General features: G+C 36.0%; 1 protein-coding gene across 15 annotated transcripts in view; it reads right to left on the bottom strand.

Annotated features, from left to right (window-relative positions):
- Positions 1 to 27,205, bottom strand: part of LOC131437375 (formin-binding protein 1-like) — a 231,350-nt gene that overhangs the window by 44,380 nt on the left and 159,765 nt on the right. For all 15 annotated transcript variants that reach the window (XM_058606659.1, XM_058606661.1, XM_058606668.1 and 12 more), the window contains exon 2: positions 19,209 to 19,324. In XM_058606659.1, the coding sequence (XP_058462642.1) occupies positions 19,209 to 19,324 (116 nt within the window). The remainder of the gene's footprint in view (positions 1 to 19,208; positions 19,325 to 27,205) is intronic.

Here is a 27,205-nt window from a genome sequence, read left to right as displayed (position 1 = left end):
TCTTCACTGTCGCATATTACAAGTGTTCTTAATGTTCAAGCAACTTGAAAATATTGTTGTCCATGTTAATTAACTTGGAAACCAAGATTGTTTAAATGAATATCATTGTGGATTCTTCCATTCTCATATACAGCTAGGTTACACTATTACAAAATGGGGTCAATAAAATCGAGTACATAAATCGATTCACTTATTCGGATTTGGTAGTGTCCTTTTTCACAGTGTCGGAAGTGTTAATTCTGAGAATAATAGATACTAAAATAAAAAATGTACCCATTTGATGTATCGAAAATAAGCTATCCACAAATTTTTCTTTCAAATTATGATAAAAAACGATATTTTATTCAAACTAAAAATTAATCCGTTATTGTACGAGGTTGATGAATTTCAACCGCATAAACAAGTAAACATACGAAAGCTAACAGCCAAACACACAGCATGTTGTGATCAGAACATAAAAAAACATCACAAATACTTGCGTACAACACGAATGTATGTGGATAGCTTATTTTCGATACACTCCTTACTTTCCGCAGAATTTGAAAATCCACTTAAATATAATTTAAAAATCTGCATAAGTTTGTCATATAAACATAATAAATAAGTCCGCATATAACACGTCACTTCGAGAAACCCCATGAAAATGATTTCATTTTTATTCTCCATCTTTTTCGATGTCCTTAGTTAATTTATACTTTCAGATGTACGCAAATTAGTTAGTTACAGTGAAAATAAAATTGCTTACAATTGTGATTTTGAAAGAAGTTAAACAGATTTCAGCGAAGACTATTTTTTTGCTTCAACATCTTCTTGCTCGGCAAAATTTTTTTTCTTCTCGGTAAGAAGAATTTTTAAGTAGACCACATCAGGATGATCTGATTTACTCTTTTTAATTTCAGTTTCAATTATTTATCGCCTTCTGTTCAGCTTTGCTCTCCAGCAGGCATGGAACGTCCTCATCTTTTGCATCAACAGGTTACAATCATCCAAATGATACATTTCCTGACCAGATAACAGCAGCAAATTTAAGAGTTGAGCGAACTAAAGTGAAATACGGGGCTTTCAAGCAATGTACATCAGAGAATATTTTAGTAACGCGGAAAATAAATCCGAATGTGCCCTAGCACAAAATTTAGCTAACTCCTAAATGACCAAACCTGCATCGGCCAGAAATAGTCGAAAACACGTTTTCGTTCGGCACGTCAGAAAAGACATTGCACTTCGTTGCAAAACAAAAAGTGTTCTGTAAGTAGCAGAAACTTTACGTCTGCTTAATGGTTCAAATTGAACTGCCGAGTTTAGCACTAAGCAGTTCAATTTGAACTGCTCTGCACTGATGAGTCAAAGACGAAACGTAAAAATAGTAAATCCGAAGAGCTTAGAAGCTTTAATGATAGTAAACTCTATGCGCTTCTTAAAATTTAACTTGGAATCCAGAAGAGCACCCAGGTCCTTAACAGACGATGTGAGTTCGAGAACAGTTTGTGAAATATTAGAGTCGAACTTGAATACAGACTTTTTGCGACTAAAAGAGATGACGGAGCTTTTAGTGGCATTTAGAACCATTTTGTTGATGTTACACCAATTAGTTGAATTAACCAACTGTTCTTGTAGGAACTCTGTGTCAGCTGCAGATGTGATTATATGAAACGAGAACGAACGATAGTTTTCTACACTTGATCGAAAAATTTCGTTGACATACAATAATATTATAAACGGTCCAAGGTGACTTCCTCCAGAGGTAACAGCAAATGATGAGGTTGTACAGTCTTATATTTTCACTATCATTTCATGACTGGTTAGATATGATCGAAGCCAATTCAAAAATGATCCGGTAAATACCAGTCTACTTAACTTGGAGATCGTTATGTGATGAATGATTTTGTCGAGCAAATGATTCACGAATGTGAAATGATGTTTCTTGAAATTCGCTCCATCGCATCAAAATCTACGCCAAGTCCGCGAAATCCGCGAAAATCGCGAAATCCGCGAAAACAACACTTTTTTACAAATTTATATATTATATAGCGCGTTTTTAAATTTCTACGTCTTTACTTTCTTCTTAGCCTCAAAAAACACTTCAGTCACAGTGATGACCTAATCATTCGATGCAAACCTTATTCAAGAAACGTTTTGTGCGTCTAGCCTAAATTTGGGGGTAAAAAACAAACTTTCAAATTAATATTTGAGAAAGTTTGTTTTTTTTAATATGAGAACAGAAAAAAGGCACTGGGAGCAAAATAAGCCGAATATCGTGGATGCGGTAGCAATTCGAATTTCAATTCATGGAATTTAGCTATCGCACAATGATACCGAGGAGGTAGAAACACAATTGATATAAAACATTATTGCAATCAATTTAAAAAAAAAAATTGTTTTCATCCACCTAGTGGTGTAATGATGCCTTTCTCATATTACTTACATTTTCAAAAATATTACTAGATGATTCTGAGGAGACTTTTTCCTTGAATAAAATAAGAAACTTTTTTTGGGTATAACCTTTTCAAATTGTAAACAGTTATGTCAAGTTAATAAGAATTTTTCTATATTTTGCATCGCCGCACTTAATTATTAAACACGCTGTACCCTATAGTTCAGGAAACGGAAATCGGACCCGGATGAAATTGAACAGCGACTTATGAGACTATAGGAAATTTTATTTGAGCCTGTTTGTGGAAATCGATCAATTCGTATTGAACTTTTTGACCACTATTTCCGGTACTTCTGGAACCGGGAACTTGGAACCAGTATAGCCGAAGTCGGTTCGTTTAGTAAGTAACTAATATAGCCTACAAATTGAATCAGTTTTAAGCCAAATCTAGAAGAATTTTCCTCTTTTTTACAACCTCGCTGACGGTGTTAAATTCAATAGCAACCTATGCGACTACCAAATTTTATCAGTGACATTATTTGACACATACACATATATACACGCACAGATTCGATGAACTGTGTTAAATGAAGCACGCTGCGAATGGAGCAAAGCCGCACGTACCGTCGCGTACCAGTTTCGTATCGTCATTTTGAATGACGATTTGAATGTTTTGACACTCATCGCCCTATAATTTCGGAACCGGAAGTCGAATCAGGATGAAACAGCACAGTATATTCAAAGGCAATGAGAGCATTAATTTGAATCATGATTCGAGAAAATCGGTTTAACCGTTGCTGAGAAATCAAAGTTTTTGGAGATTTTCTTCACTATTATCGGTGCAGGGGCTGGGGTCCACTAGGAGATTGATAGTACCTATTAGCTCTCTCCGGACTGTACCAGCCTAGATGCCGTGTGGAATCCGGCGGAAAAAAATGAACCAAGAATAGATCCACTGGGTTCCTTCTTCCATGTCATAAAAGGCGACAATTGCAGGAGTTTCTTTTTCCTTTCAGTTATCAGATATTTTCAATGTTTTACTTCTGATTACTCTATTTTACTAAATCATCTCTTTATTCAACCTATCAATTTCCGTCTAGCTTCGTAGAAAAGTTTTATTAGGAATGATTTCTTCTTCCATGTTATTGATTGTCTTTCAGGATTATAAAATGAATGATAAAAATCAACCATTGCGCAAATCCGTTTATATTACAAAGTTAATAACAGAGATGACATGTATCGGTATATTGAATACATAGTAAAAAACACTTGATATTAATATTTCAAACAGTAAATTAATATTTTTCTCGGTAGCCGGCTGCCCAGATCAACTAATATAATAAATTAATAATTTTTTCAATAAATAATTAAAATAATAAACCGGAAATAATAAAGAATCAAGACGCGTGTGAAATCTGTTGACCTTTGTTTGGTGATTTAAAATGATTTTATAATAACTGTTTAGAATATTTCAATGCAATGAATCAACTTTTTTGTCTAAATCCTATTCGCTCGTTTATTTTGTATCACGTAGTTTCATTTATAAAAACGTGCTTAATCCACCTAGCAGTGAGACGATACCTTTTTTTATCAATCCGAATGTGTTTTTTTGCATGACTAAAAAAAACGCGAAAGGTAGATGCATAAACGAGTGACTGCATACTCGACAGCCGGCTGTCCGGAGTTTTGTCAATTTCGGAGATTGACTGTTTCGTGCATTATATTGCCAGCACAAAGTAACACATAAAACGATAATACTTTAAAACATTCTTGGTAGCCGGCTACCCAAAGCAATAAACACATGATAACATTATTAAAACATTTACTAACAAAGTATCCTCTCCTATGATGCATGTGGGAATGCAGAGGATTCCTCGGTTCTTAGTAGCAACATGCATCGAACTAACAATCCTTTCCCTCCCAAGTAGATCTGCATTCGGACGTGGCCGGCGTCGGTATTGATCAGCATGCAGGGTTCAATACAGTTTGCACAGTGTGAAACAATGTGTTATTCCCAAACATGTTACTTCAAAAAATCATTTTGCAATCTCAATTGGTCCAGATCAATAACTGAGTAGCAACACACGGGCGGTCTCTAATGCTAATGCTAATTTTCTTCACTATTATCGGTGCTCTTGGAAGCGGAAACGGGGGACTAGTAGTCCCAAAGTAGTTTTATATATTCACCAACTCACAAGATCCGCCCAACTAGATCAATTTAGCAGTGAGTTTTATAAAAATGTGCACCACGTTTCGCCATCGCTTGTGAAAAAATACTCATGAAATTGAAAATTTTCACCAATCGTTCTGTAATACCGGAACCGGAAGTCGGATCTGAATCAACTATTCGCGGTCTTTTGAAGACCTTTTATTTGCTTCTTAATTTGTGAAAATCGATTCAAAAATTCCCGAGAAAATTGAGTTCGCAATAAATTTTCACATATTTCCTTGTAACTCTGGAATCGGAAATCGTATCCGAATGAAATTCAGGAAAATTGTATGTGGCTATATCACCGTCATTTGAATCTAAGCTAGTGAATATCGGTCACGCCAGGTTTTTTTCCATTTTTTGGTTCATATCACCCTGTAATTCCGGAACCGGAAGTCAGATCCAAATGAAACTCAGGAACTTTGTATGAGATCTTAAGACCTTTCATTAGAATCTTATTTGTGAAAATCGGTTCAGTCATCTCTGAGAAAATTGAGTGACATTATTTCTCTCTCTCTCTCTCTCTCTCTCTCTCACACACAGACATTTTGTGATCTCGACGAACTGAGTAGAATGGTATATGACACTCAGCCCTCCGGGCTTCGGTTGTAAAGTCGGTTTTCACAGCGATTGCATAACCTTTCTATATGAGAAAGGCAAAAATCATGAATCGTAATCGCGATTTTTTTCAATTACTTAGCATGCACAAAATCAATTGTTGCTAGAAATATTCTGCATCGAGAATTCTAGAAAGTAATTTTTGGTTGCTCAAATACAAACAATTGGATTTCATGAAATGTCTGGTCAATTGCATCACATTCTTTATATTCTATAATTCATATATTGTTTTTGCTAGGTTTTGGCAACTTTGGTGAAGATGACGAAACAAACTTTCGAAACGTTGACCAACAGAGCAAAATTAAAATATGATAAGGATTGTCTTAGTTCAGGTGAATCGAGAATTATTTTATTATTTTCCAGAATGGAAATATACTAGGTGATCTTTATCTTTATATATCTTTATATATGGAAGGGAAGCTACTAAACGGGCAGTTATAAAAAATTTAGGATTTTTGCATTACTGTGCATCGTAGCGATCGACTTGTTGTTGATTAACGGTAAAAGGACACAGCACCCAAACAATTTTTCATATATAATTGCTCATGCAAAATTGTGAATACACTTCCTTTTGGTATCTTCACGATGTCAGCGATGTCTTGCTACTTAAGTTTACGATTTAACATAACGATGGAATGAACTTTTGAGACGATATCCGCAACATAAGCTTCTTTTGAACGATCAGATCGTGGTACATCATTGCTGTTTGCACGATCACGTTGAAACTCGTCGTACCAGTCAATAATGATTGATTTTCTTGAAGAAGAGCCCGGATAACGCATAAACCATTTTTGCTTCCATTTTCTGTTTCGCCTTTCTCTATAGAAAGGTATTAGAATTGCTGGAAAAACCGACTTTCGAACGGAGCATCGGAGACCCATAGTGTTATATACAATTCGACTCAGTTCGACGAGATCGGAAAATGTCTGTGTGTGTATGTGTGTGTATGTGTGTAAGAACTTTTAGAAGATATTTATACGCGCTCAATTTTCTCAGAGATGGCTGAACCGATTTTAACAAACTTATGCTCGTTTGAAAGCTACTGTTGGGCCATTGATCAAGTTCAAAGATCAAATGGCTGTGATTTTTGGTTCCGGAGATATGATGGTATAAGTGATGTAACCGACAAAACACATTGCTTTCTACCGCTCTTATACATATAAGGGTGCCAATATTTTGGGATCACTTCTAATTTCGTTTCAAAAGTTTAAGCATATCGAAAAATGTCCTCATGCAAAATTTGAGCTAAATCGGACATGCGTAAGGGGTGCTGCCCGGCGGTTAAGGTTTGAGAAAATTTTCGATCTTGAAAAAGCACCATAGGGGGGTGTACATGAAATTTCCGAAATCGAACATTTTTTTTGATGCCAAAAATCTTGAAATTGCATGAAACGTCGAGATTTAGTGTTATCTCAAACAAATTTTTTTTGAAAAAATCGACTTTCTGGGATTTAAACGAATTTTTTTTTCGAGATTACACTTGATTCCACTCGCTCGGTGCCAGTGTTTTGCCCTGACAGTTGATCAATGAAACGGTTTTGTAAAGTTTGGTTTGCACGCTTGCTGCTCTGAAAAGAAAACGGGTGCAAAATAGTTGCCCGAGAATTGCCCCGAAAGTGCATTTTTTTCGTGCGGTGCAAATCAATGAACCACAGTGCACCTGTTTTGATTGCCCGACTGCACGAAAAGTGCACGAATCGAGCAAAACACTCCACGAGTGTTCGCAATGAAAAACGACATAAATCTCGACGTTTCATGCAATTCTAAGACTTTTGGCATCAAAAATTTTTTTTCGATTTCGAAAATGATGATTTTTTAAGATATATGAAAATTCCACTAAGTGGACTAAGAAGGGTTATTTTAGATTAGCATCACTCTTCTCATACAAATAGGGAACGCAAATGTCAAGCACTAGTTTGAAAAAATGATGCTGACTGTGTGACATAAACACTGAAGCATGCTTTTGTGAACTACTTGAATCAATCTGAATCAATTGGTGTCAAAATTAGTATCTGAAATAATATAATAAAAGTATGAAATATATTTTCATGAGACTGTTATGAAAGAAGAGGAAGGCATTATCACACCACTAGGTGGATTGAGAATGGTTTTATTTTCACTGTTACTAATTTTCCAAAATAGCGTCACTGAAAGCACAATAACTATAGCAGAATTTTAATTGATGACGCCATCTGTCTGTCACACCGCTGAAAATTGGTTTCATGGCATGGCATTTCATGGCATGTATAAAGAATGACGTTGTTGCATTACTGTTTAGTGCAACTGTAAAATCTAACTAATATAAAAAAAACATTCGGTGCTGAAAATATTAGACTTTAGAGACATTGGCAAAGTTTCATATATAAGATCAATACAATAATGCCATTATTTAGCGAGTCTTGCTAGGAATTCTCTGATTAACAGCGACGTGGTGAGCGAAAAGTAGGCGCCGTGCAACTAATTAATTATTACCAATTTAACACTTACCACCACAAACAATTTCATAAGTATCACAAAACGTTTTCATCGACACAAAATTATGAAAGCACACCAAATTGTGCTACGAAACCAATCTCATAAATAATTACAATAACAAACAGCACGCAATCTGCTTTTTCTCTAGAATTTTAAAATTACTCTTCTGTTCGAGTTTTCGTGTTTGGTTTCGTTGCCTACGTACGTAAATGGCACTCCATGAGATGAGAGCATGGGTCGTACAAAAAAGATCACAGACTATTAATCTGTGCAATTTCCACTATGTCGTCATCTGGGTCCAGTTGCGGTATTGAGTGAAACTGATTGTTGCACATAGTGGACCGCCCAACCAATCCAACCACCAATAACGGCCACACACACAAACGAACAGCAACACTCAACCGAAGCGAAGGAGTTTACAAACTAGGGCAATAACCTATGGTTGTGGGCAAAAGAGCCGGGGCCAAGAGCTGATGAATGAATGGTCGAATGAATGAGTGGTCGAGTGGCTAGGTAGATTTAAGCCATGCGGATAAATAGACATGTGTTTATAAATAAATGGCTTGGGCGGGGTGAAAAAAACAAAACCTAGTAACCTAAAGCTCGACATGGCAGGGAAGCACGTAGGGTACTTGCGTGTACTGTCATGCCCTAGATACTTCACCCAAAAGACAGGTCATTGCCGAAACGAGTCACACAAATCAGTAGAATTAGGACGTGTTGTTTGAGAAAAGTATGAAACGAGGGATAGGTAATCTTCGTGACGTTCACATTCTTATGATAAACCGTAAACTTTTGTGAACGTTAGTATCACGGAGAGAGAGCTCTTTTCGAAAACCGAACGTTTCTTCTTCAGTAATTTAATATTGTTTGGCTTGGCTCGGTGGTTTCGAATGTCAGAATTGAAGCAAAGCGTAGATCTCGATATTGAATATCCAGATAACAAACAAGTATGAATAATTGTAGAAAAATACCCTTTTGCGGAAAAGAAAATTTTTCTAGTTCTAGATTAGCATTCTGAAAAAGCTTATCTGTTGTAAATCGATTAGTATTTAGAACTCGGGATTCACACTAGCCTCAAATAAGTAATATCCATGAATAATTCTGTATTTTTTCAAAGTCGGCATTTGAGTAGACTAATGTGACTAAAGTGCCAATTATTGATTCTATATTGCTATAATGTGGCAATTGTAATTCTGAAATCCTGACTAGGATTCGGAGACTATTATAGGATAGTAGCATGAGTACAACACAGCAAGTTTGACGAGAGTCTATCTAATTTATTGCTGGATATATTTTGAAGGAGTGAAATATACTAAGCAAAAGTGTCTGATGCCTTAAAATAATCATTTTAATGTTTTAGAAACATGAAAATCTTAAATGAAATATCTCGAATCACACTGTTATTCTGACTGTTAACCACCCGAAAATCGTTATTCAAAATTGCCAAATTCGAAAATTCGAATTTATTTCAAAGTTATAAGGATTTTTAAAATTTTTAATGACCTTTGCATTGGTACAGTTTTGAGTACAATTTAGAAGAATTTTTCCCTATTTTGCATCGTCGATCAATACGACGGCTTGACATTTTGAACACTGTAATTTCTGAACTAGAAATCAGATCCGGACAAAACTCAGGAATTCCACAAATGACCGTAAGACCTTTCAATTGAATCTAAGTTCAAGAAAAATGGTTAAGCCGTTTCGGAGGAAAGTGAGTGAGTTCCGTTCTGGAAGTTTTTGACCACAATTTCCCGTACTTTTTTACCCATTATTCTACTAAAGCAATCTATTGAGTTTGCAATTTTTCACTCACCACCCTGTAATTCCAGAACCGGAAGTCGAATCCATAGGAAATAAAAAAAATCTATGGGACAATAGTACCTGTCAGTTGAGTCTAATTTTGTGAAAATCTGTTCAGCCATCTCGGAGAATAGTGAGTGTATATTTTTGTCAAAAACACACACACATCCATAGAGACATTTTGTGATCTAGACGAACTGGTTCGAATGGTACATGACATTTAACCTTTCGGACCTCGGCTCAAAAGTTGGTTTTCACATTCTTTATGAGATAGCCAAAAATAAATTGAATATGGTAAGGAACTCTTCTTGGATTTCCGTTTTAAAGTTTTTTAATACTATTTCCGGGGCTTCCGAAAAGGAACCCAAGAACAGACGTCACCGTGATGGGTATAACTAATAATATTATCAAATTTAATTAATTTAGAAACTAGTTTCTAAGAATTTCTGACATTTTATAGTATTTAAGATTTATCACCTTGTAATTCAGGAAGCCGGATTCAGATACAATTCAGTAGCAGTCTATGAGGTCAATGAACCAATCAACCATGTCTTAAAACGAGCCCCATTTCGGTATCTTTTGACCTTTAATTTTATTGCTTCTGTAACCGAAAATTGGAAGTCAGTACAGCGGAAATGAAAGCGTTCGACAATCATACTAAAGCAATATATTTGAATAGTTTTGAACCAGTCTTAAAGACTTTGTACCATTCAAATGGAAGGTCTCATGCTGTAAAGCCATAAGACCATTTATTTGGGTCTTAGTTTGTAATGTTCAATACAAAGATGTCTGAAAAATTCATGTGAACTAGCTTTAAATTTGAAAAAAAAACAAAACCAAAATCTCATATCAGCGTCAGATGGCAAAGTAGAAGCGAAGATAGACATTTGATGTGTATGTTTTGATTTACTATTCGATGTGTTTCCATAGGAATAGGACTATAATTGAATGCTTTGGTGGACAAGTAAAGCGAAGCATGCTTTGTTCTTCTAGTATCAATCGGTTAAACAATTTCCCCGGTTAGGAGTTAACTACGGGTTCAAGCCGCGTCTCTGCGGTAACATTTTGTCGGTTTCCATCACATAGTTTCATTCGCATGTCATTTTTTCAATCTGTTTTCTTCATTTGATACTGATCAAACTTAAAACTAGCTCAAGGCGTCTCTACGTCTTAACAAGACTAGAACAAACAAATCGATTGATGTGAGCTCCAAGCTGACAACAAGACCTTAAAATCTCCAGTAGGTTATCACGGTGATTGCATAGCCTTTCTATATACTGTAATGTAAAATGCTTGGTTTAAAAAACGTGGATTATTTTGCAGAATTTAGTTCTACTTTCTGTAGTTTTTTTCAAAAAACTATAAAAGCAAATATAATTGTGATCAGATAACAGATGTTCAATTGTCAAACTCATTCGGAATTACATATAAACCTCCTCTTTAGAACATCTAACTAAAATGAAGTTTCGAATACTTAAATATTCCATCAGTTCAGAGCGTTGATTTGATAACTTGAACCATGCATGCACGAGGTATTTCACAAGTATTAGCTGTGTCAGTCTTGTTGAAAGCTGTGAAGGTCAAGTTCGGCTTCCGTTGTGGAAGTTCACTTTTGGTTTAGTTTAATAGGCTTTCTCAGCTTTATGTATAGTTATCAAACGACTAATTTCGGAAACTGTCCAACGTTTCGACCGTTTTTGAATAGCTTTTTCAAAGATCATTTTTCTTCGTGATGGTATTGTAATTTTTGTATACCTTTATGGTCTGGCCTTTGGCCTCCATACCGGACGGCTATGATGCCCAAATGAACAATAGCAACGAAGGAGGTAACCCTACAGTATGTAACAGTTACCTTCACGGTTAGAAATTTGCATGGAAGGTACGAATATTTTCTATTGCAAATCGCTTGAGAATTTGACATTTGCACAGGAAATGTGCTTCACCCGGTAGTCAGTTAATCAGTTAATTGCGTCGTGCGTCTGTATAGTATCGGTATTTTGTCATCCTACCAACCAATGTCTTCGTTAATGAAACTTCAGAGAATTTCGTATTTCGTATTTCGGTGTTGTCCCTGCTTTATTGTATAGTATTTTATGTCTGAAGCGATTATTACTAACAGCCACGTACCTAGAGGAGGAGGGGGGGGGCTCCTGAAATCAGCCAATTTTATTGATTGTTCTTATTCACTCATACATATTTTATTCGTATAAATTTTTATTAAAAAAAAACAATATTTTCGTTTTTTGAAAAAATATTTTAATGGAAAGCAAAAAATCATAGAAAAAGCCCTTTCAGATTACACCATGAAATAGTGGTTTCGTAAAATTCCACTACCGATCAAGCTCGCAGCGAAAGACCCTACGATGCGGTTTCATTGGATAGTATCGAAACCACTTAAAATGGGGCTGGTTGATTCTAAAGTGGCTGTGCAGGAAGTAACAGACGCTACAAGGATTACTACTAAGCACACTTCATTGTTTGGGAAAGATTCTGCGGATTGGAAAGATATCCTGCTTCTGGGTGCAAAAAACATGCTTATTCGGGCGAACGCGAGTGCATTTCGGAAACATGTTTGGCTATGCTGATGGCCATTTCATTGAACTTTTGGCGACGATGAGTAACTGTTCATGAAACCTAGATCCATTATTATTGCCTGACAATGAACTGCAATCGTTACGAGTGCTCCGAAGCGGCCTAGGAAGACTCTATGGGTCTGAAACGTCATGACGTCTGTTTTCTGGCATTGTCATGGTATACTTTTGGTAGACTAGCCTAGGAAGGTATAGTGGAAGTAAGTTTGTTCAGTAAATAACCATCAAAAATTAACAAACTAGAAAGGTTTTTTGAATTCTTTAGGGTATTTTCCTCTCTTCAAATTGATGGTTTTAACACTCATCACTATGGTATTCCAAAACGAGAAGTCGAATCTGGACAATTTTTTTTTTTTATAATCTCACCCTTTCACTAATTTGTCACTTACCCTTTAACACTAAAAGATTTATGCTTCAATCCCTCACAGTACCATCCACTTTGAGCTACCATATGCCAGGAACAATTTGATAATTTTACATAAAATTTACACTGTATAAATTTCTAATAAAGAATAATAACAACTTAAAACTTGAATATTAGGCAACCCATAACTTATACTTTAGAATCTACAAAGTTGTTGACAGCGTACCGAGAATTAGATACATAAGCAAGATCATCAGTAAGATAGTTTGTTTTGGGCCTCTCCCAAAACGAAATCCTGGGCTGGGGAACGGGTATAGCGTGATGGGTAAGTCGATGCCCTTTCACGCAGCCCACCTGGGTTCGATTCCCAACCCCGCACATAGGGTCAGAAAATTTTTCTGGCCCGAAGAGGCGAATGACCTTAAGGTTAAAACCTCTATAATCGAAAAAAAAAAATCCTGGGCACGGGCCTGATTACTTTAATTATCTAGAAATGATATCTAAATGAGTGGTATACTAGCACTAACGTTTCTAATCTGCTCTGATTGTTTTTATCTTTGTCGATGTTTTTTTTTCATCCGCATAGTGAGATATGATTGATGATTGAAAATTTAGTGTTGCATTAGTGAGGAACTGAGTGAAAGTAACGAATGTCAGGGAAAGTACCAAGCATTCAACAGCGCAATTTAGGAGAGAGCTACAGGGTCCGGCACTCGAAGTGTAACCAATTAAAAAGGCCATAAATTCAGTTTGGAAAATTACTTTTACTTAATTCAAAGTACAAAATGTGTAAAAATAATTCAAAATTCAGAATCAATTCACTTTTGCTCGATATGACCACCTTTTGCCTTGACTTGATGACTTGAGAGAGCGAAGGAGTTGCTTCGTTTGGCCGAATGTGACTTGCAGGTATTTTGGCCCACTCGCGGACAATAACTTTTTTCAGCACCTCGAGACTGGTGTATCTTTTAGTTCGGACTTTGCTCTCCAAAATGGCCCAAGGAGAATAATCCATTGGATTCGCATCTAGTGATTCCGAGAGCCATTGTGTGGACGTGATGAAGTTCGGAACGTTGTTTTTCAGCCATTCTTGGTTCACTCGAGCTTTGTGAGACGGTGCCGAGTCCTGCTGAAACGTCCATGGTCTGCCACCGAAATGTTTGTCTGCCCACGGCTTCAAAGCAACCTCCAGAATACTTTCCCGATAATATGTCGCATTTACCTTGACGCCAGGCTCGATGAAAACGATTGGAGAGCGCTCATCTGCGGTTACAGCGGCCCAAACCATTATCTGTTGCGGGTGCTGCCTCCTGGTGGCCAATCGATGACTCAAATTCTCGTATAAACGGTCGGTCAAGTAAACCCTATCGTTTTGAGAGTTTATGAATTGCTCAATTGGAAAAATATTCTCGTCAGAAAATACAATGTTCGGAAATTGACCGCTTTCGGCCAAACGAAGCAACTCCTTCGCTCTCTCAAGTCATCAAGTCAAGGCAAAAGGTGGTCATATCGAGCAAAAGTGAATTGATTCTGAATTTTGTATTATTTTTACCCATTTTGTACTTTGAATTAAGTAAAAGTAATTTTTCAAACTGAATTTATGGCCTTTTTAATTGGTTACACTTCGAGTGCCGGACCCTGTACATTTAACATGCAATCAAACTACTAGGTGTGCAGACTTTGGACGATGTTGTCCAAGCTGCTTGCGGCTCCCAGAGGTGACAAAGAGGACATGATTCGTATTCATATTTCGTATGGAAATATTGACCAATTCCAGGCATAAGAATGCTTGAAACCACCTAATGATATGTCTATTTCAAGCACTATTAGTCACATCCACTCCGTGATCGATCCAGAGAACATAACAATTTCTATTTTCCATAGGTGTAAAATGACTCCCACCCTCATTCGCCAAGCGTGGGTACGCGTTCTTTAGCTCATCATCGGAAGCCGAAAGTGTATTACAATTACCAATTCAATTGTTGATGATAGTTGTAACCCAAGGCCTATGCATGGTGCCTTAGGTCAAATGTCAACAAATTTTCGAGTTCAATAAATTCGTGTAAACTATTAAAGAATCTGTTTACAAAAAAATCACAATGAAAGTAAGAAGGTACACTAAAATGCCAGGTAGAGAAATTTTTAAATCCTTTTCATTTACAGTAACAAAATGTGCAATCGTGATTTAGAAAGTTAAATGAGTGCCGGAAAACCAGTGGGATGCAATGGTCCGGTAGCTTACTTGGAGACATTGTCAAATTTTGTATACATCAAAATTATTAACTTTGCGATTCCTCTGATGGGTCGTCCATGCGTTAAGTATTCGAATCATAAGCAAACGTTTTTAGAGGAGCGGCAAACCAATCCTTGGGACCTTCTTTTTGCTCGTTCAAGTCATCTTTGCGGAGATGAAGTTTAGCTTTTTTGTTGCTCACTAAACCAACAATAGTGGCGGTAAATCTTGCCCCGGACTACAACAAAATTCACAATGAAGGTAAGGAGGTTTACTTAAATGTCAGACTGCGGAATTTTTTAAATCCCTTTCATTTACAGGTATAAAACGTGTCAAGTGAAAATTGGTTAGAGGCTGCCGACTCTTCCCTATATTTTTTTTCACGTAATCGTTATTTTGAAGGTTAAATGAACGTCGAAAAACGAATGGAATGCAATGGCCCGGTAGTTAACTTAGAGTTTATACTAGATTTTGTATACATCCAAATCATTAACTTTGCGATTCCTCTGATGGGTCGGTGTCCTTGCGTTAAGTATACGAATCATAATCACAATTCAACTCTTGTTTTCAAATCCTCTGTTTTCCCCGTAAAGCATTATTGTTGAATGTTGCGATATAGCAGTGGCGTAAGCAAACGTTTTCAGAGGAGCGGCAAACCAATCCTTGGGACCTTTTTTTTGCTCGTTCAAGTCATCTTTCCGGAAATGGAGTTTAGCTTTTTTGTTGCTCGCTAAACCAACAATAGGGGCGGCAAATCTTGCCCCGGGCAAATGATATTGGTAGGAATAATAATTTCGCCGAAAATTTTATATAGTACCCAAGAAAGATCTTCTTCTTCATTCAAGTTTACATATAAAAATGTTTTTTATTGCAAACACACATTTTCCTAACACTCAATGGCAAGTTAATTCCTAATGAACCATTCACGTACATTACGAAAAATGACATGGTGGCAAACTAATATTTCTCCGGCTGTCGCACAGTGGTTCGAATCAATAAAAACGTGGACATAAATCAGTATCTGCTAAACCGTTCTTTTAATGCACATAGTTGCTTTTAACAAATTATTTACAAATATATACCGCGTAATTTTATTCTATCCCTAATTGTTCATGGCCTACTTTGACAAAAAAATATAACCATAACTTTTTTTTCAGAAGAGATAGAATTTTTTTTCTTCTGCAAAGTTTTAGAACTATTGAAAATAATTCACTTTGTCAAATATACCAAAAGTCTAGGTTGCACCGTTTCGGATATGCAAAGCGTTTTTATGGCAACCCCCTTAAAATCAGTTTTTTATTTATAACTTGTTTCGAGTTATTTTTTATGCATACTTTCTTTGGAATAATTGAAGAAAATAAAAAATCCCATATTTTTGTTGAAGGTATTGCAAAGGTTTGTTGTTTCCTGGCAAAGTTATGCAACACTTTACCTTGTTTTACCTATGATAAAACTTTACACCGAAACGAAATATGCAACTTTATGCAGCTGATTTTTACAAAAATTTATAGGAAAAGATATGCTCAATACTATAAAAAAATCTAAGTGAAATCGGTGGAACTTTGTTTAGGTCTTTTTGAAGTTAGTTTTAGTTATTGAATTATGACAGCCCCCTTAAAACTAGTTTTCTAATCATAACTTGTTTCAAGTTATTTTTTTTATACATACTTTGTTTAGAATAATTGTAGAAAATATTAAATCCCATAATTTTGTAGAAGGTAATGCATAGGTTTATTCTTTTATGGAAAAGTTATACATCATTTTACCTATTTTTATCTAGGAAACCTTGTACCGAAGCGAAATATGCAACTTAATGCAGCAAACTTCTACAATACTTATAGGAAAATATATTCCTAATCCAATTTATTTTCCAATGAGACTATCCTGAGTACTATTCGTGTGATTCATTTTAACTATGGCCATGCTGAAACCATGTATGGTTAAGAAACGTCACGCGTCTGCTATTTCTGTAACTCACTTTTGCAGTGAGCGTAGAGATGGGCAATTCACTCCTGAGCTATTCCAGTGAATTGAATATTTAAAGTGAGGTGATAGCTCACAGCTCTTTTTAAAAGAACCGCAGCTCATCAGTTCACCGCACTGGTAAAAAGGGATGCCAGTTTCAGAGATTAATCTGTGTTTCACAGATTTTCAACCTTTTGCACAGATTTTCACAGATTTACACAGATTCTGAAATCGATCAAAGATTTTTAAAATTGATCACAGTTTAGCATAAAAAAATACAGAGCAGTAGAAAATAGTGAGACCTTTGTTTTGCTTACCAAAATGATTCCGATCAGCTATTATGGAAACGGGGAAACGTGCACAGATTTTACACAGACAGGTTTTTGGCTTGATCACAGATTTTTGAAAAAATGACCTGGCATCCCTGCTGGTAAGGTGGAAACAAGCTACGAGATGAACGGATCTTCGGCTCTTGAAGAGAGAGTTATAAATGAGAAGAAATGTGAGCTCTTGTCAGTTCTTCAAAATGTGCATCTATCCTTCTTTAACAAATTGAATGAGCCATTGTAAATAAGAAATCTTACCTCTCACTCAGTAGGCTAAAGTACATTCAGGGATGCCACTTTTGCAGGTGTTCTCAAATGTGGCATAATAATAATTCGCAGACAAGTTAGTTCGCATAGCAAAGAACAAAGAACAATGTGCATCAATGATTTCGATCATGCATATGAAAGAATCAATCTAAATGAGCTGATGAGTTGATACATTGAATCGATTCCCTTTAGTGAGCTGATCGGTTCGGAGCTGCTCACCGGTATGAGCTGTTTCGCACATCTCTAAGTGAGCGTCGCACGATCAGCATATCGTCTTAAAAACGTGTTGCTTCGCGATAACTCAATTTCTTTACACGCTTAAAAATGAAATCTCTTCGTAAAGGTTTGTACTTTTACAATACTTTTTCATATTTTGTTTGGAAAACATTTTTCCATTTTTTTAATAAGTGTTCAACTTTTGATAATTTTTCGGATTTTAAATATCTAAAACTAACTTTGAAATGGCCTAAAAAATTGCATCGAGTTCCACTTAGATTTCTAATATTGTTAAAAAGTAAAGAAAACAAAAATTACAACAATTTGCTTAAGTTGCGCGTGCAAGCATGAGCTTGCTTGTTTTTGCGTGTTTACGCGCAATTTGTAGTAGATATATAGGTAATAGAGGGAGATTCTACGTAGATAAATTAAAAAAATACTGTTTTTAAAATAAAGTGAATATATTTCAAAAAATAATTTTTTTTTGCATTATTTACATTTTCAGCAAAAATACTTCAAATGTTTTTTCTTTAAAATGAGATAGAAAACAAAATTTTTTTTTCGTTCGGCACGTCGGAAAAGACATTGCACTTCGTGGCAAAACAAAAAGTGTTCTGTAAGTAGCAGAAACTTTACGTCTGCTTAGCGGTTCAAATTGAACTGCCGAGTTTAGCACTTAGCAGTTCTATTTGAACTGCTCTGCACTGATGAGTCAAAGACGAAACGTAAAAATAATGAAAACGGTTATGTGCCCTAGCACAAAATTTGGCTAACCCCTAAATGCAAAATTTTTTGGTGAAACAAAAATTTTTATTTGAAATTGGTACTATCCCCTTAAAAAAAATTAAGACGCCACTTTCAAAAGAAGCGTAATATAATCTTGTAAAACTTCTTCAAAGACACGTTAGCTCTTAAAAATCAGAGAAAGTCAGTACAGACTTTTGACCGTCTTTTTCCAGTTTTGGACCACTGTGTGTCGGGCCGCCTTTGGGATCAAGCCGTGCACTCAAAGTAGTATGTTGTTTATTTCTTTTCTAGAGCTCACGATATTGCCCGCCAGGGGTGAATGATTGTTTCCGCTGGCTTTATTCACGTTTTCTGGACGTGGATTACCATCGTTGACGCTGGTGAAGTAAACACCCCCGGTCAGTGATTGTCGAAGTCTAATTCAGAGATAGCACCCAAATTCTCACTTCAGTAAACCAATATCTTCAAGCGCTTTGTTTGTGTTCTAAATATAACCCCGGGATTACTACTGTTTCGTTAAAAAAAACTTCATCTGCCATTTCGAGTAGAAGATAAATTTCGCACTTCGAAGCGATCTGCGTCATCTGATCATTCGGTTTTCTGATATCGCGAATGAATGTACCACGAGATAACTGCTTAATGCGTTTTAATATTAGCCTTGACTGCCTTGATGTGACGGAAGAACTTTAGGTAAGTGCAGCATGATCAAATTTTCTCGGTTTTGCGTTGGCGGCATGAATAAACACATCTTAAAATATGACCGTGCAATGAGCTCAAGAACTTCCAAACCTCGACGTGGCCGTTTTAAGTGTAATTCCACCCACCATAACGCATAACTTAGAAGTGGTAACGAAAATTCGCGGTTAAGGCGATTGTTTGGGTAAAAATAGTTGCGCGTTGGAGTAGGAGCAACATTTAACATGAGCGAGGAATTTCCATGGGGCATATATCTAAATTAAGTTTATTCAAAACGTTTTCTCGTGTTTGAGCTTATGATCAAATGGTGTTTCGTACTCAACTCACCTTAGCTTTCCGGCATATTCGATTTCGATGGCACTACGATCACGGATAAAACTTCCATATCGTTCTAAAAAATCAATTCCTTTCTGTGTGTGCGTTGCTAGATTCTCGTACTGATCCTGAAATCAAAAAACAAAATAACGAAAAGGGACGGGGTTAAATTTATTGTTTATGTTTATTATCAGAGATTCACGGTTCAAAATAGATATTTGAAGTGCAAAATTTTACGATTATGATTTTAACTGTGAGCAGTGTCTTGTCTAATCTGAAAATAGAAATGAAAAATGTTCCACCCGGATAAATATCCATACTTATAAAACCGTTTCCTATTCGGTTGATTATTTTGCAGAATAAATTAACAACAAATTAACATTCTCCTCATGGTGAAAATTCCGTTCAAGTGGGCGCCAAGTCCATCGGTTTGCGTTCCGAACAAGTTCAAGTTTATAACTTGAAGAAATTCAAAAATACATAGACGGCACCGATATGATCATTGGTTGAGTGATAATTTCATCCTATCTATACAGCAGACATAGTTTAGATACGTTACTATGTACAATACAACGTCAACTATATTTTAAGATTGAAACCAGATCAAAAAATGACCAATAGTCTGTTTTTGATACGATTCAGATTTATTTACTCGTGATTGCATTGATGCATATGTATCAATAGATTCAACCACTCGACCACATTACTTTTGATTGCTACTAGTGTGTTCTCTTATTTTTCTGTTGTTTACCGGGTTCCGGGTATCTAAATAAAAAATAATTAAGATAACTGACGCCTCCACACAAGTCTTGACCAGGCTGTTCGATGGTGCAGAACACACATTCAATACAGTAGCAAATAAAATTCCATTATCACATATAAAATAAGTGCAACGATTGAGTAAACATTTCTGCCGTTGTGGCTGCCGACGTCAGACAGTACAGGATCACTGCCTTGTCTGGTGGTGTCTCAATAAATTGTTTCATTTTGTGTGCAGTTTTACTAGCATGTGATGGTTGTGGCGTCAGCTGTGTCTGCAATTTTAATGGCTTCATCTAGGATACAATGAACTAGACTGGAGTGTTTTTTCGCGCAATGTTAATGCTCATAAGGCAATCCGAAAGAACATATTTGACTCGAAAAACTTCCGCATGCAAGACATGAAAGCGTAATGTTAGGTTTTAACAAAGTAACTCGAGAAATCTTCGTAAAAACCAGATTAACTAATTGTGATAGATCCTAGCATTAATTTTAATAGCGGTGTAAATTAAAATATTTTTGACATGCAGTTTAAATGGTTCTAAAACCCCTTTTTTAACTCAGAAAGCACATTCGATAGCATCATTCGAAGACTACTCAGAAAGTTATTTTTTTTATTTTTAGATCAATACGCAAACTGACTGACATAAAACGTGTTTTAATCCACCTAGTGGTGTAATGGTGCCTTCCTCATATCAATCATACTATCATATATAATACTGTGGTATTCTTCAAAATATTTTCTTTGAATAACCGAAATCGGTTTGTTTGATCGTCTACTGATAAAAACTATCAATTGGAGAAAATTTGAGGTCGATTTAGAAATTTTTTCACGGTTTTTCGCTCTTTCAGTAATGGTATGAAATTTTTAACACACTTTACTCTATATTTCCGGATCTGGAAGTCGAATCCGGATGATATTCAGGAATTACATATGGGACCACAGCTTTCATTTGAACCTAAGTTTGTGAAAATCGGTAGCGCCATCTATGAGAAAAGTTAGAACACATATTTTCATTTTTTTTGCAAATTTTACTCCTTAACTTCGGAACCGAAAGTTGGATCCAAATAATATTCAGGAATTTTGTTTGGGACCACAAGACCTTTCATTTGAAATTCTGTTGATTATACCTAAATGAATAAATAAATAATCTGTCTGTTGATTATACCTAAATGAATAAATAAATAAGTATGAAAAAATTGTTCTCAAAGTGATTTGAAATATGAATTGCTACCACATTTGCCAGATTGAGCCCCTATCGACTATTTACTGTTCTCAGAATTTAGAAATAGAAGCTTGCACAAATGATTTTTGCATCGAATAATGAGGATAACGCTGAGCCCATGTCTTATGCGAAATCGTGATATAAAAAAATGGTGTAAAAATGATGGAAAACCGTTAGAACAATTGTATATGGACCTAATGATAATTTCTGGTAATATACAACAAAATTTTCAAGTATCATACTGCGTGATAGATTGAAGTCAAATCCCAATGATACGCTATTGAATGATCAATAATAGCATTGTTAGTACCTTAGTTAGTTCGGAAATGAAGAGCTAGTCGGACTTTGATATTAATTTTGCGAAGAAAAGCAGGGCAGTCAATCTTATCATTCAAAACATCTGCTACTAATAAAGCACGTGTAACATCTCGTCGAACTTGTATTGTATCGAGACCGATTAGTAACCCGCGACTTTCGTAGCTTGGTAGTTGATGAGGATTGTTCCACCGTAAACGCCTAAGAGCGAAGCGAATGAAACTTCGTTGTATCAATTCGATTCTATGAGCACCGTTAACGTAGTGAGAATTCCAAACGACAGAACAGTACTCCAGGGTTGAACGAACAAGTAAGCAGTACAGATATTTTAAGCAGTATACGTCTGTAAAATGTTTAGCCATCCTCATTACAAATCCTAAGTTGTAAAAAGCTTTAGAAAAAACATAGCTGATGTGTTGCTTGAATGTCAGTTGCTCATCAAGAAGAGAACCAAGGTCTTTAACACACGTGGTCCTGACTGTCGGAGATCCTTCCAGAAAGTATTCGAAATGAAATGGCTCTTTTTTCTTCGAGATCTTCAATTTCATACGGTTAACTTTACACCACTCGGCGCAGCTGTCGTTGTAGAAAACCTGCATCTTCTGAGCTTCAAATGTAATAGATCTTAGTGTGAACAGCAAACGATAGACGAGGATACTCTAGAGTAAAGTTGATGTCGTTGAAGTACAGTAAAAATATTAAATGGCTGCCCGGCGGAATTCCGCAGGAACGTGTTCGCTGAGTGTTCAAGTGCTTATAAAAAAGGTTTTTTTAATACACACTTCCTTTTGATATCAATATGATACCAGATAGGAAAAGGGGGGTAAAGCGGGGACATTGGTTTGATTGTATTAACTTTTGTAATGAGATATGTATTGCGCTGAAACATTGGCGCAGTACCAGCTATGCAATGGTTCTGTGCGCTATGAATTGACTGCGCAGTCTGTTGAAATAGAAGGTCAAATTTCACCAAATGAATGTAATACCAAGGCTTTGCTTTTGGAGGGCCAAGTTTCATATATCAATCGATTCAGCTCAACGAACTGAGGAATATATAACCACTATTTCCAGTGCATCCGGTACAGTACAAAGAGGGGTAGATCTCAGAGATGACTGAGCCGATTTTGATCAGACCAGTTGTAAATAGAAGACCTTTTTGTCAGCCAGAAAGCAAATGTTTTTTGATCCATTGTTTACTTTTTTGGGTAATACAAAGTTTGATGTCCAAAATGTCAGTTTTGTGACAGTATCTGTCACAACTGACCTTGAAAAAAGAACAGGTACCGAAGTTTAGATACCTCGTTGTAATACATATCATATAATAAAATAAGCCATAGTTTTTTGAAATCCGATTTTTTGTGCAAGCGACTTTTTCTCCATCTCAGTAGTAGAAGTTCTGAGCAATGCATGATTAAGCGATTGTAATTGTTTCTAAGCACTTAACAGACTGCATCCTTTTCCATGACATTTTGTAAGGTTTCCAATCGAGCACGATTCGTTATTTTCAACATAATAGTTCGAATATTACATATTAGAAAGATGTCAGTATTTTCAAAGTCAAAGCAATTTTATATTTATATTGATATAAACTGCTACAGCAATAATTTCTAAAAAACAGAGCTTCTTACACCCATATATCATTTAAATATGTTCACAGAGATCAGCAAATGTCTGTGTGTGTAACAAATAATGTCATTGAGTTTTCTCTGCGATGGCACAACCTATTTTTACAAACTAAATAAAAGGTACAAAAATTCTATACAAAGTTTCCTCAATTCGTTTGATAGAACTAGTTTGAACATCACTAGTACAACACAGTATTGTACGATTAGGTTGTTGTGAAACTATAACCGTTTAAAAAATGGGTAGAAAAGTTTGGCCGTTATCCAAAGGCAGTCTAGATCAATTTTGGAAAATTACATGACCGGAAAATTTCATTAATATCTGAATGCTGCCAACCCCGAGCCCGATTGGGAGCGAAACCTATTTTTATATTTAAATGTAAATCGCACTTTTTTTTATATTTAAATGTGGTATTCTTCAAAATAATTCTTTGTTTCTTGAAAAACAATAAAGATTGTCCATAAACTAGTTTAATCTACAGCGTGAATCAGTACTCAGATCGGTTAGACTATCTTTGAGAAAAGGAAATGAGTCCCACTATAGCAGGTACTTTCGAAACCGGAATCCGGAAACCGGTATAATCGAAGTCGGTACAAGAAAAGGGACTGTGATCCATTTGTAAGTATATGTCTACAATCTTCAGCCGTTAATCGAAAACCAGGAACCAGGAAAGCCGAAATTAATTCGTTTGGCCGCTTACTGACAATAAGTACCGATTGGAAAATTTTTGAGGCGAGTTCAGAAATTCTTTTTTTTTGTTTTGCCGCTTTAAGTGACGGTATCAAATTTTTAACACACTTTACTCCATAATTCCGGAACCATAAAGACATTATTTTGTGTACTCGACGAACTATTTCAAATGGTATATGACACTCGGCCTTCCTGGCCTCGGTTCAAAAATCGGTTTTCACAGTGATTGTATAACTTTTATATATCAGAAAGGCAAACATCGGTTAAAAAATTTAGATTACAAAAATTTACTAACTAATTCGTTTTTTATTTTAGGAAATTTTGTCCCAAAATATGAATTGATGTCTCCATAGACTGAAAGATGGGAACTTTAAGGAAGAACAAGTTTTTCTAAATAAAACTTTATATTGTCCAGTAGTACTGATACTTTTTGCAAAAATCTGGACACTAGCTTTAGAATATTTTGTGAAATCTCCTTACAAATTGAATATCATTGGATTCTCGGATAATCATTACTTCCAGTTTCTTCGCGTTTCACTTTCGGCAACTGCCATCTCCGTCTAGCAGTTCAATTTAAATCGCTAAGAAGACGCAAAGGTGCCACTATTTATGTAACACTTTTCGACTTAGCTTGACGAGATCGGGAAATATCTGTATGTGTATATGTGTATATGCGTGTGTGTACGTGCACCTTTCCAAAGATTTTTCTTTCCTCACAATTTTCTCGGAGATAACTCAACCAAGGCTCGTTTCAAAGCTATATTGGGTTGTGAATCAATCTCGACGATCAAGTGGCTGTCACTTCCGGCTCCGGAGATATAATGGTAAAAGTGACGTAACCGACAAAACGCGTTTTTTTCGATCCGCACTTTTTTCAGAAAGTAGCCAATGATGAAATTCAAATATATTATTGCTGATACTTTTGGTATTGAGACGAAATTTCATCAAAATGTTTAAAATCGATTCTTTCACTGTCGGAACTTTTCGGTATTTTTATACTAGTGAAAATCACTAGTGTAACACATTGCTGCTGGATTGGTTTTATTCGACTATAACTATTAAAAAAAATGTTTGGACAGTCATAAAGAAGAGTCAGTTCTGGAAAAAGAAAGTATTCAAAGTGAATTTCTGTGACAAAGTCCACATGCTCAGAAAGTTTCCTTAGAATTTGGGATAGTGTACTACCAACAATTGTTTGAGTTAGCGTGACATTCGTTTTCAATCAATTATTTGTACATTCAGATGAAAAATTCAATTTTTTAAACGCGATCGGAAACAGTTTTGTTTTGTTCCTCCCTTAATCTGGTGATTTCTATCTAATCATGAATGTGACGTGAAAACTACGTTCCTATCAGTACTGAATTTGTCACTTCTTCCAAGCAACGTAATCATGTCAAGCTAGACAAATTAGAAAATATTTGTCATAAAGAACAACAGTATTCCGAGAAAAATCTGCATCAATCAGCGTTTTGCGATTGTAACATAGATTACCAATAAGTGGAAAATATAAGATACTCCCGCAGATGAATCGCAAAAGTTGTTACAATGTTTGCTAGATAATAAAGGTATCCGAACCGACTGGGACAGCAGGAGTTTTAAATATTCGACATATCTCTCAGAAATTACGAAAGCATGATTATCTATTTAATTGACTCACCACCCATCGCGATAACTGCGTGAACTGTTTCTAAATGGCCAGCGATAGCAGTTTCGATGTTGTTGATAACAACAATTGAACCCCTTTTAAAAATGAACTGCTTTTGTTTACACAGGGAAAAGTTTCTGTTGGGTTTGTTTGCTCAAAGATTGTATCAGGCCATTCACTGGGGTTTGTTGACACCTCTGTCTAATTGTGATTGCGATAACTGAGTCGATCAGGTTGAGCAATCTGTGCCTAAACTAGATTTTTATTGACAAGAGAAAGTGTAACAGGAGATAAATAAAGAGTTACTCAACATGAAATTCCATCTTACATAAAAAGTGTTTTAGCTATCTAGGATTGCGATATTGAAATAATGATTTAAGTTAAAGGAGACACTACTACGCGATCATTCACCTCTTTGACCAGCAACATATTCTGATGAAATTTGGAAAAGATCCAAAATAGTGAAAGACTCACCATCACGTAATACCCGTTCCCACTAATTTTTCTAGACAACTAAACAGTTACTAGAAGCAATTTTGGTTGTATGTTTCAATGATAAAACCGTCCAACAATGTTGATCAAATAAATTGAAAGTTTGTCATAATCAAACGAAAATGACTAGAGTCGGTAGAATATCGTGTGAAAAATATTGTGTTCAATCAAAGAGAAAGTGACCGCGTAACTCGATTCAAACCGGCCCCCCTTTCCTCGCCTGTAACAATTCAGGCGGTTGCTTGAAAGCGTAAAGCAGTATATTTGCTGTTTTGCACCACAATTAACATCCAGAACCATACGCACAGCGATACCGTGAATGTTTTATGCATTTGTCCGTATCTCTACAGTGGTACTACATAGAAGAGTACACGTGTACGAACATGCATAACAGACGCACAATTCTAGGAAACGATTTCACTTTTTCTTACTCTATGCAGTCAGCGGACGAGACGCCTTTGATTAGTGTACAGTACAATGAGCGCGATGAATGAACTGTCGGTCAGTAGAAACTCTGCCGCAATCAGCGGTCGTTCAGAGTCTGGAAACCGACAATACAGCAAACGCGAATGAAAACCATTTACTTCTGTTCTGTTGAAATGAGCATTTGCGTTCCGTGAATTTCGAATTCGGATGCGCTGAGTCAGCTGGGTCTGTATCGGAATTGGATGCATTGTGATGGTTAGATGATGGTTCATATCGTTGCTCGTGAATGCCAGAAGGTCTTATTGGAAAATATGAAATGTTCTACTTTAGAACAACATCGAAACAATGTTATTGGTTTAAAAACTTCGAAAGTTAGAAGATTTTGATATTGTAATTATATTTTTACAACCAAAGTCGGAATTTTATTGATGTTGCATGTAACCGATTTGAGTTCGTAACTACTTTCTAGTTTTGGTTTCATTCGGCAAATTATACTTTATTTCACATTTCGTTCACAACACCACATCAGGAAACCAGTCCACACCACGATCCTTACCTCATAACGGTAAAGCGACGCTGATTCAGGCGCGTCTAATTATTGCTCACCTACTTGACAAAGGTACGACGACTCAAACGGCCTCTTCTATATAGGGCGATATTATGGACAGGTATACGGTCTACAATTCACTCTAAGCAAGAAATGCAACCACAAAGTTGAGTCGTCATTATAAATTGTATTTTTGTTTTGACTCTCAGAAGAAAAAAAACTATCAACAGTTCTATTCCGTTTTAGTTTTGGGGAAATGACGAACTTTTATAAGTCAGTCATTGAT

This window comes from Malaya genurostris, chromosome 3, assembly GCF_030247185.1.
Source record: "Malaya genurostris strain Urasoe2022 chromosome 3, Malgen_1.1, whole genome shotgun sequence".
Taxonomy (NCBI): Eukaryota; Metazoa; Arthropoda; class Insecta; order Diptera; family Culicidae; genus Malaya; species Malaya genurostris.
The sequence above is the reverse complement of the archived record's forward strand: the minus strand, read 5'-3'. Positions and strand labels throughout refer to the sequence as shown.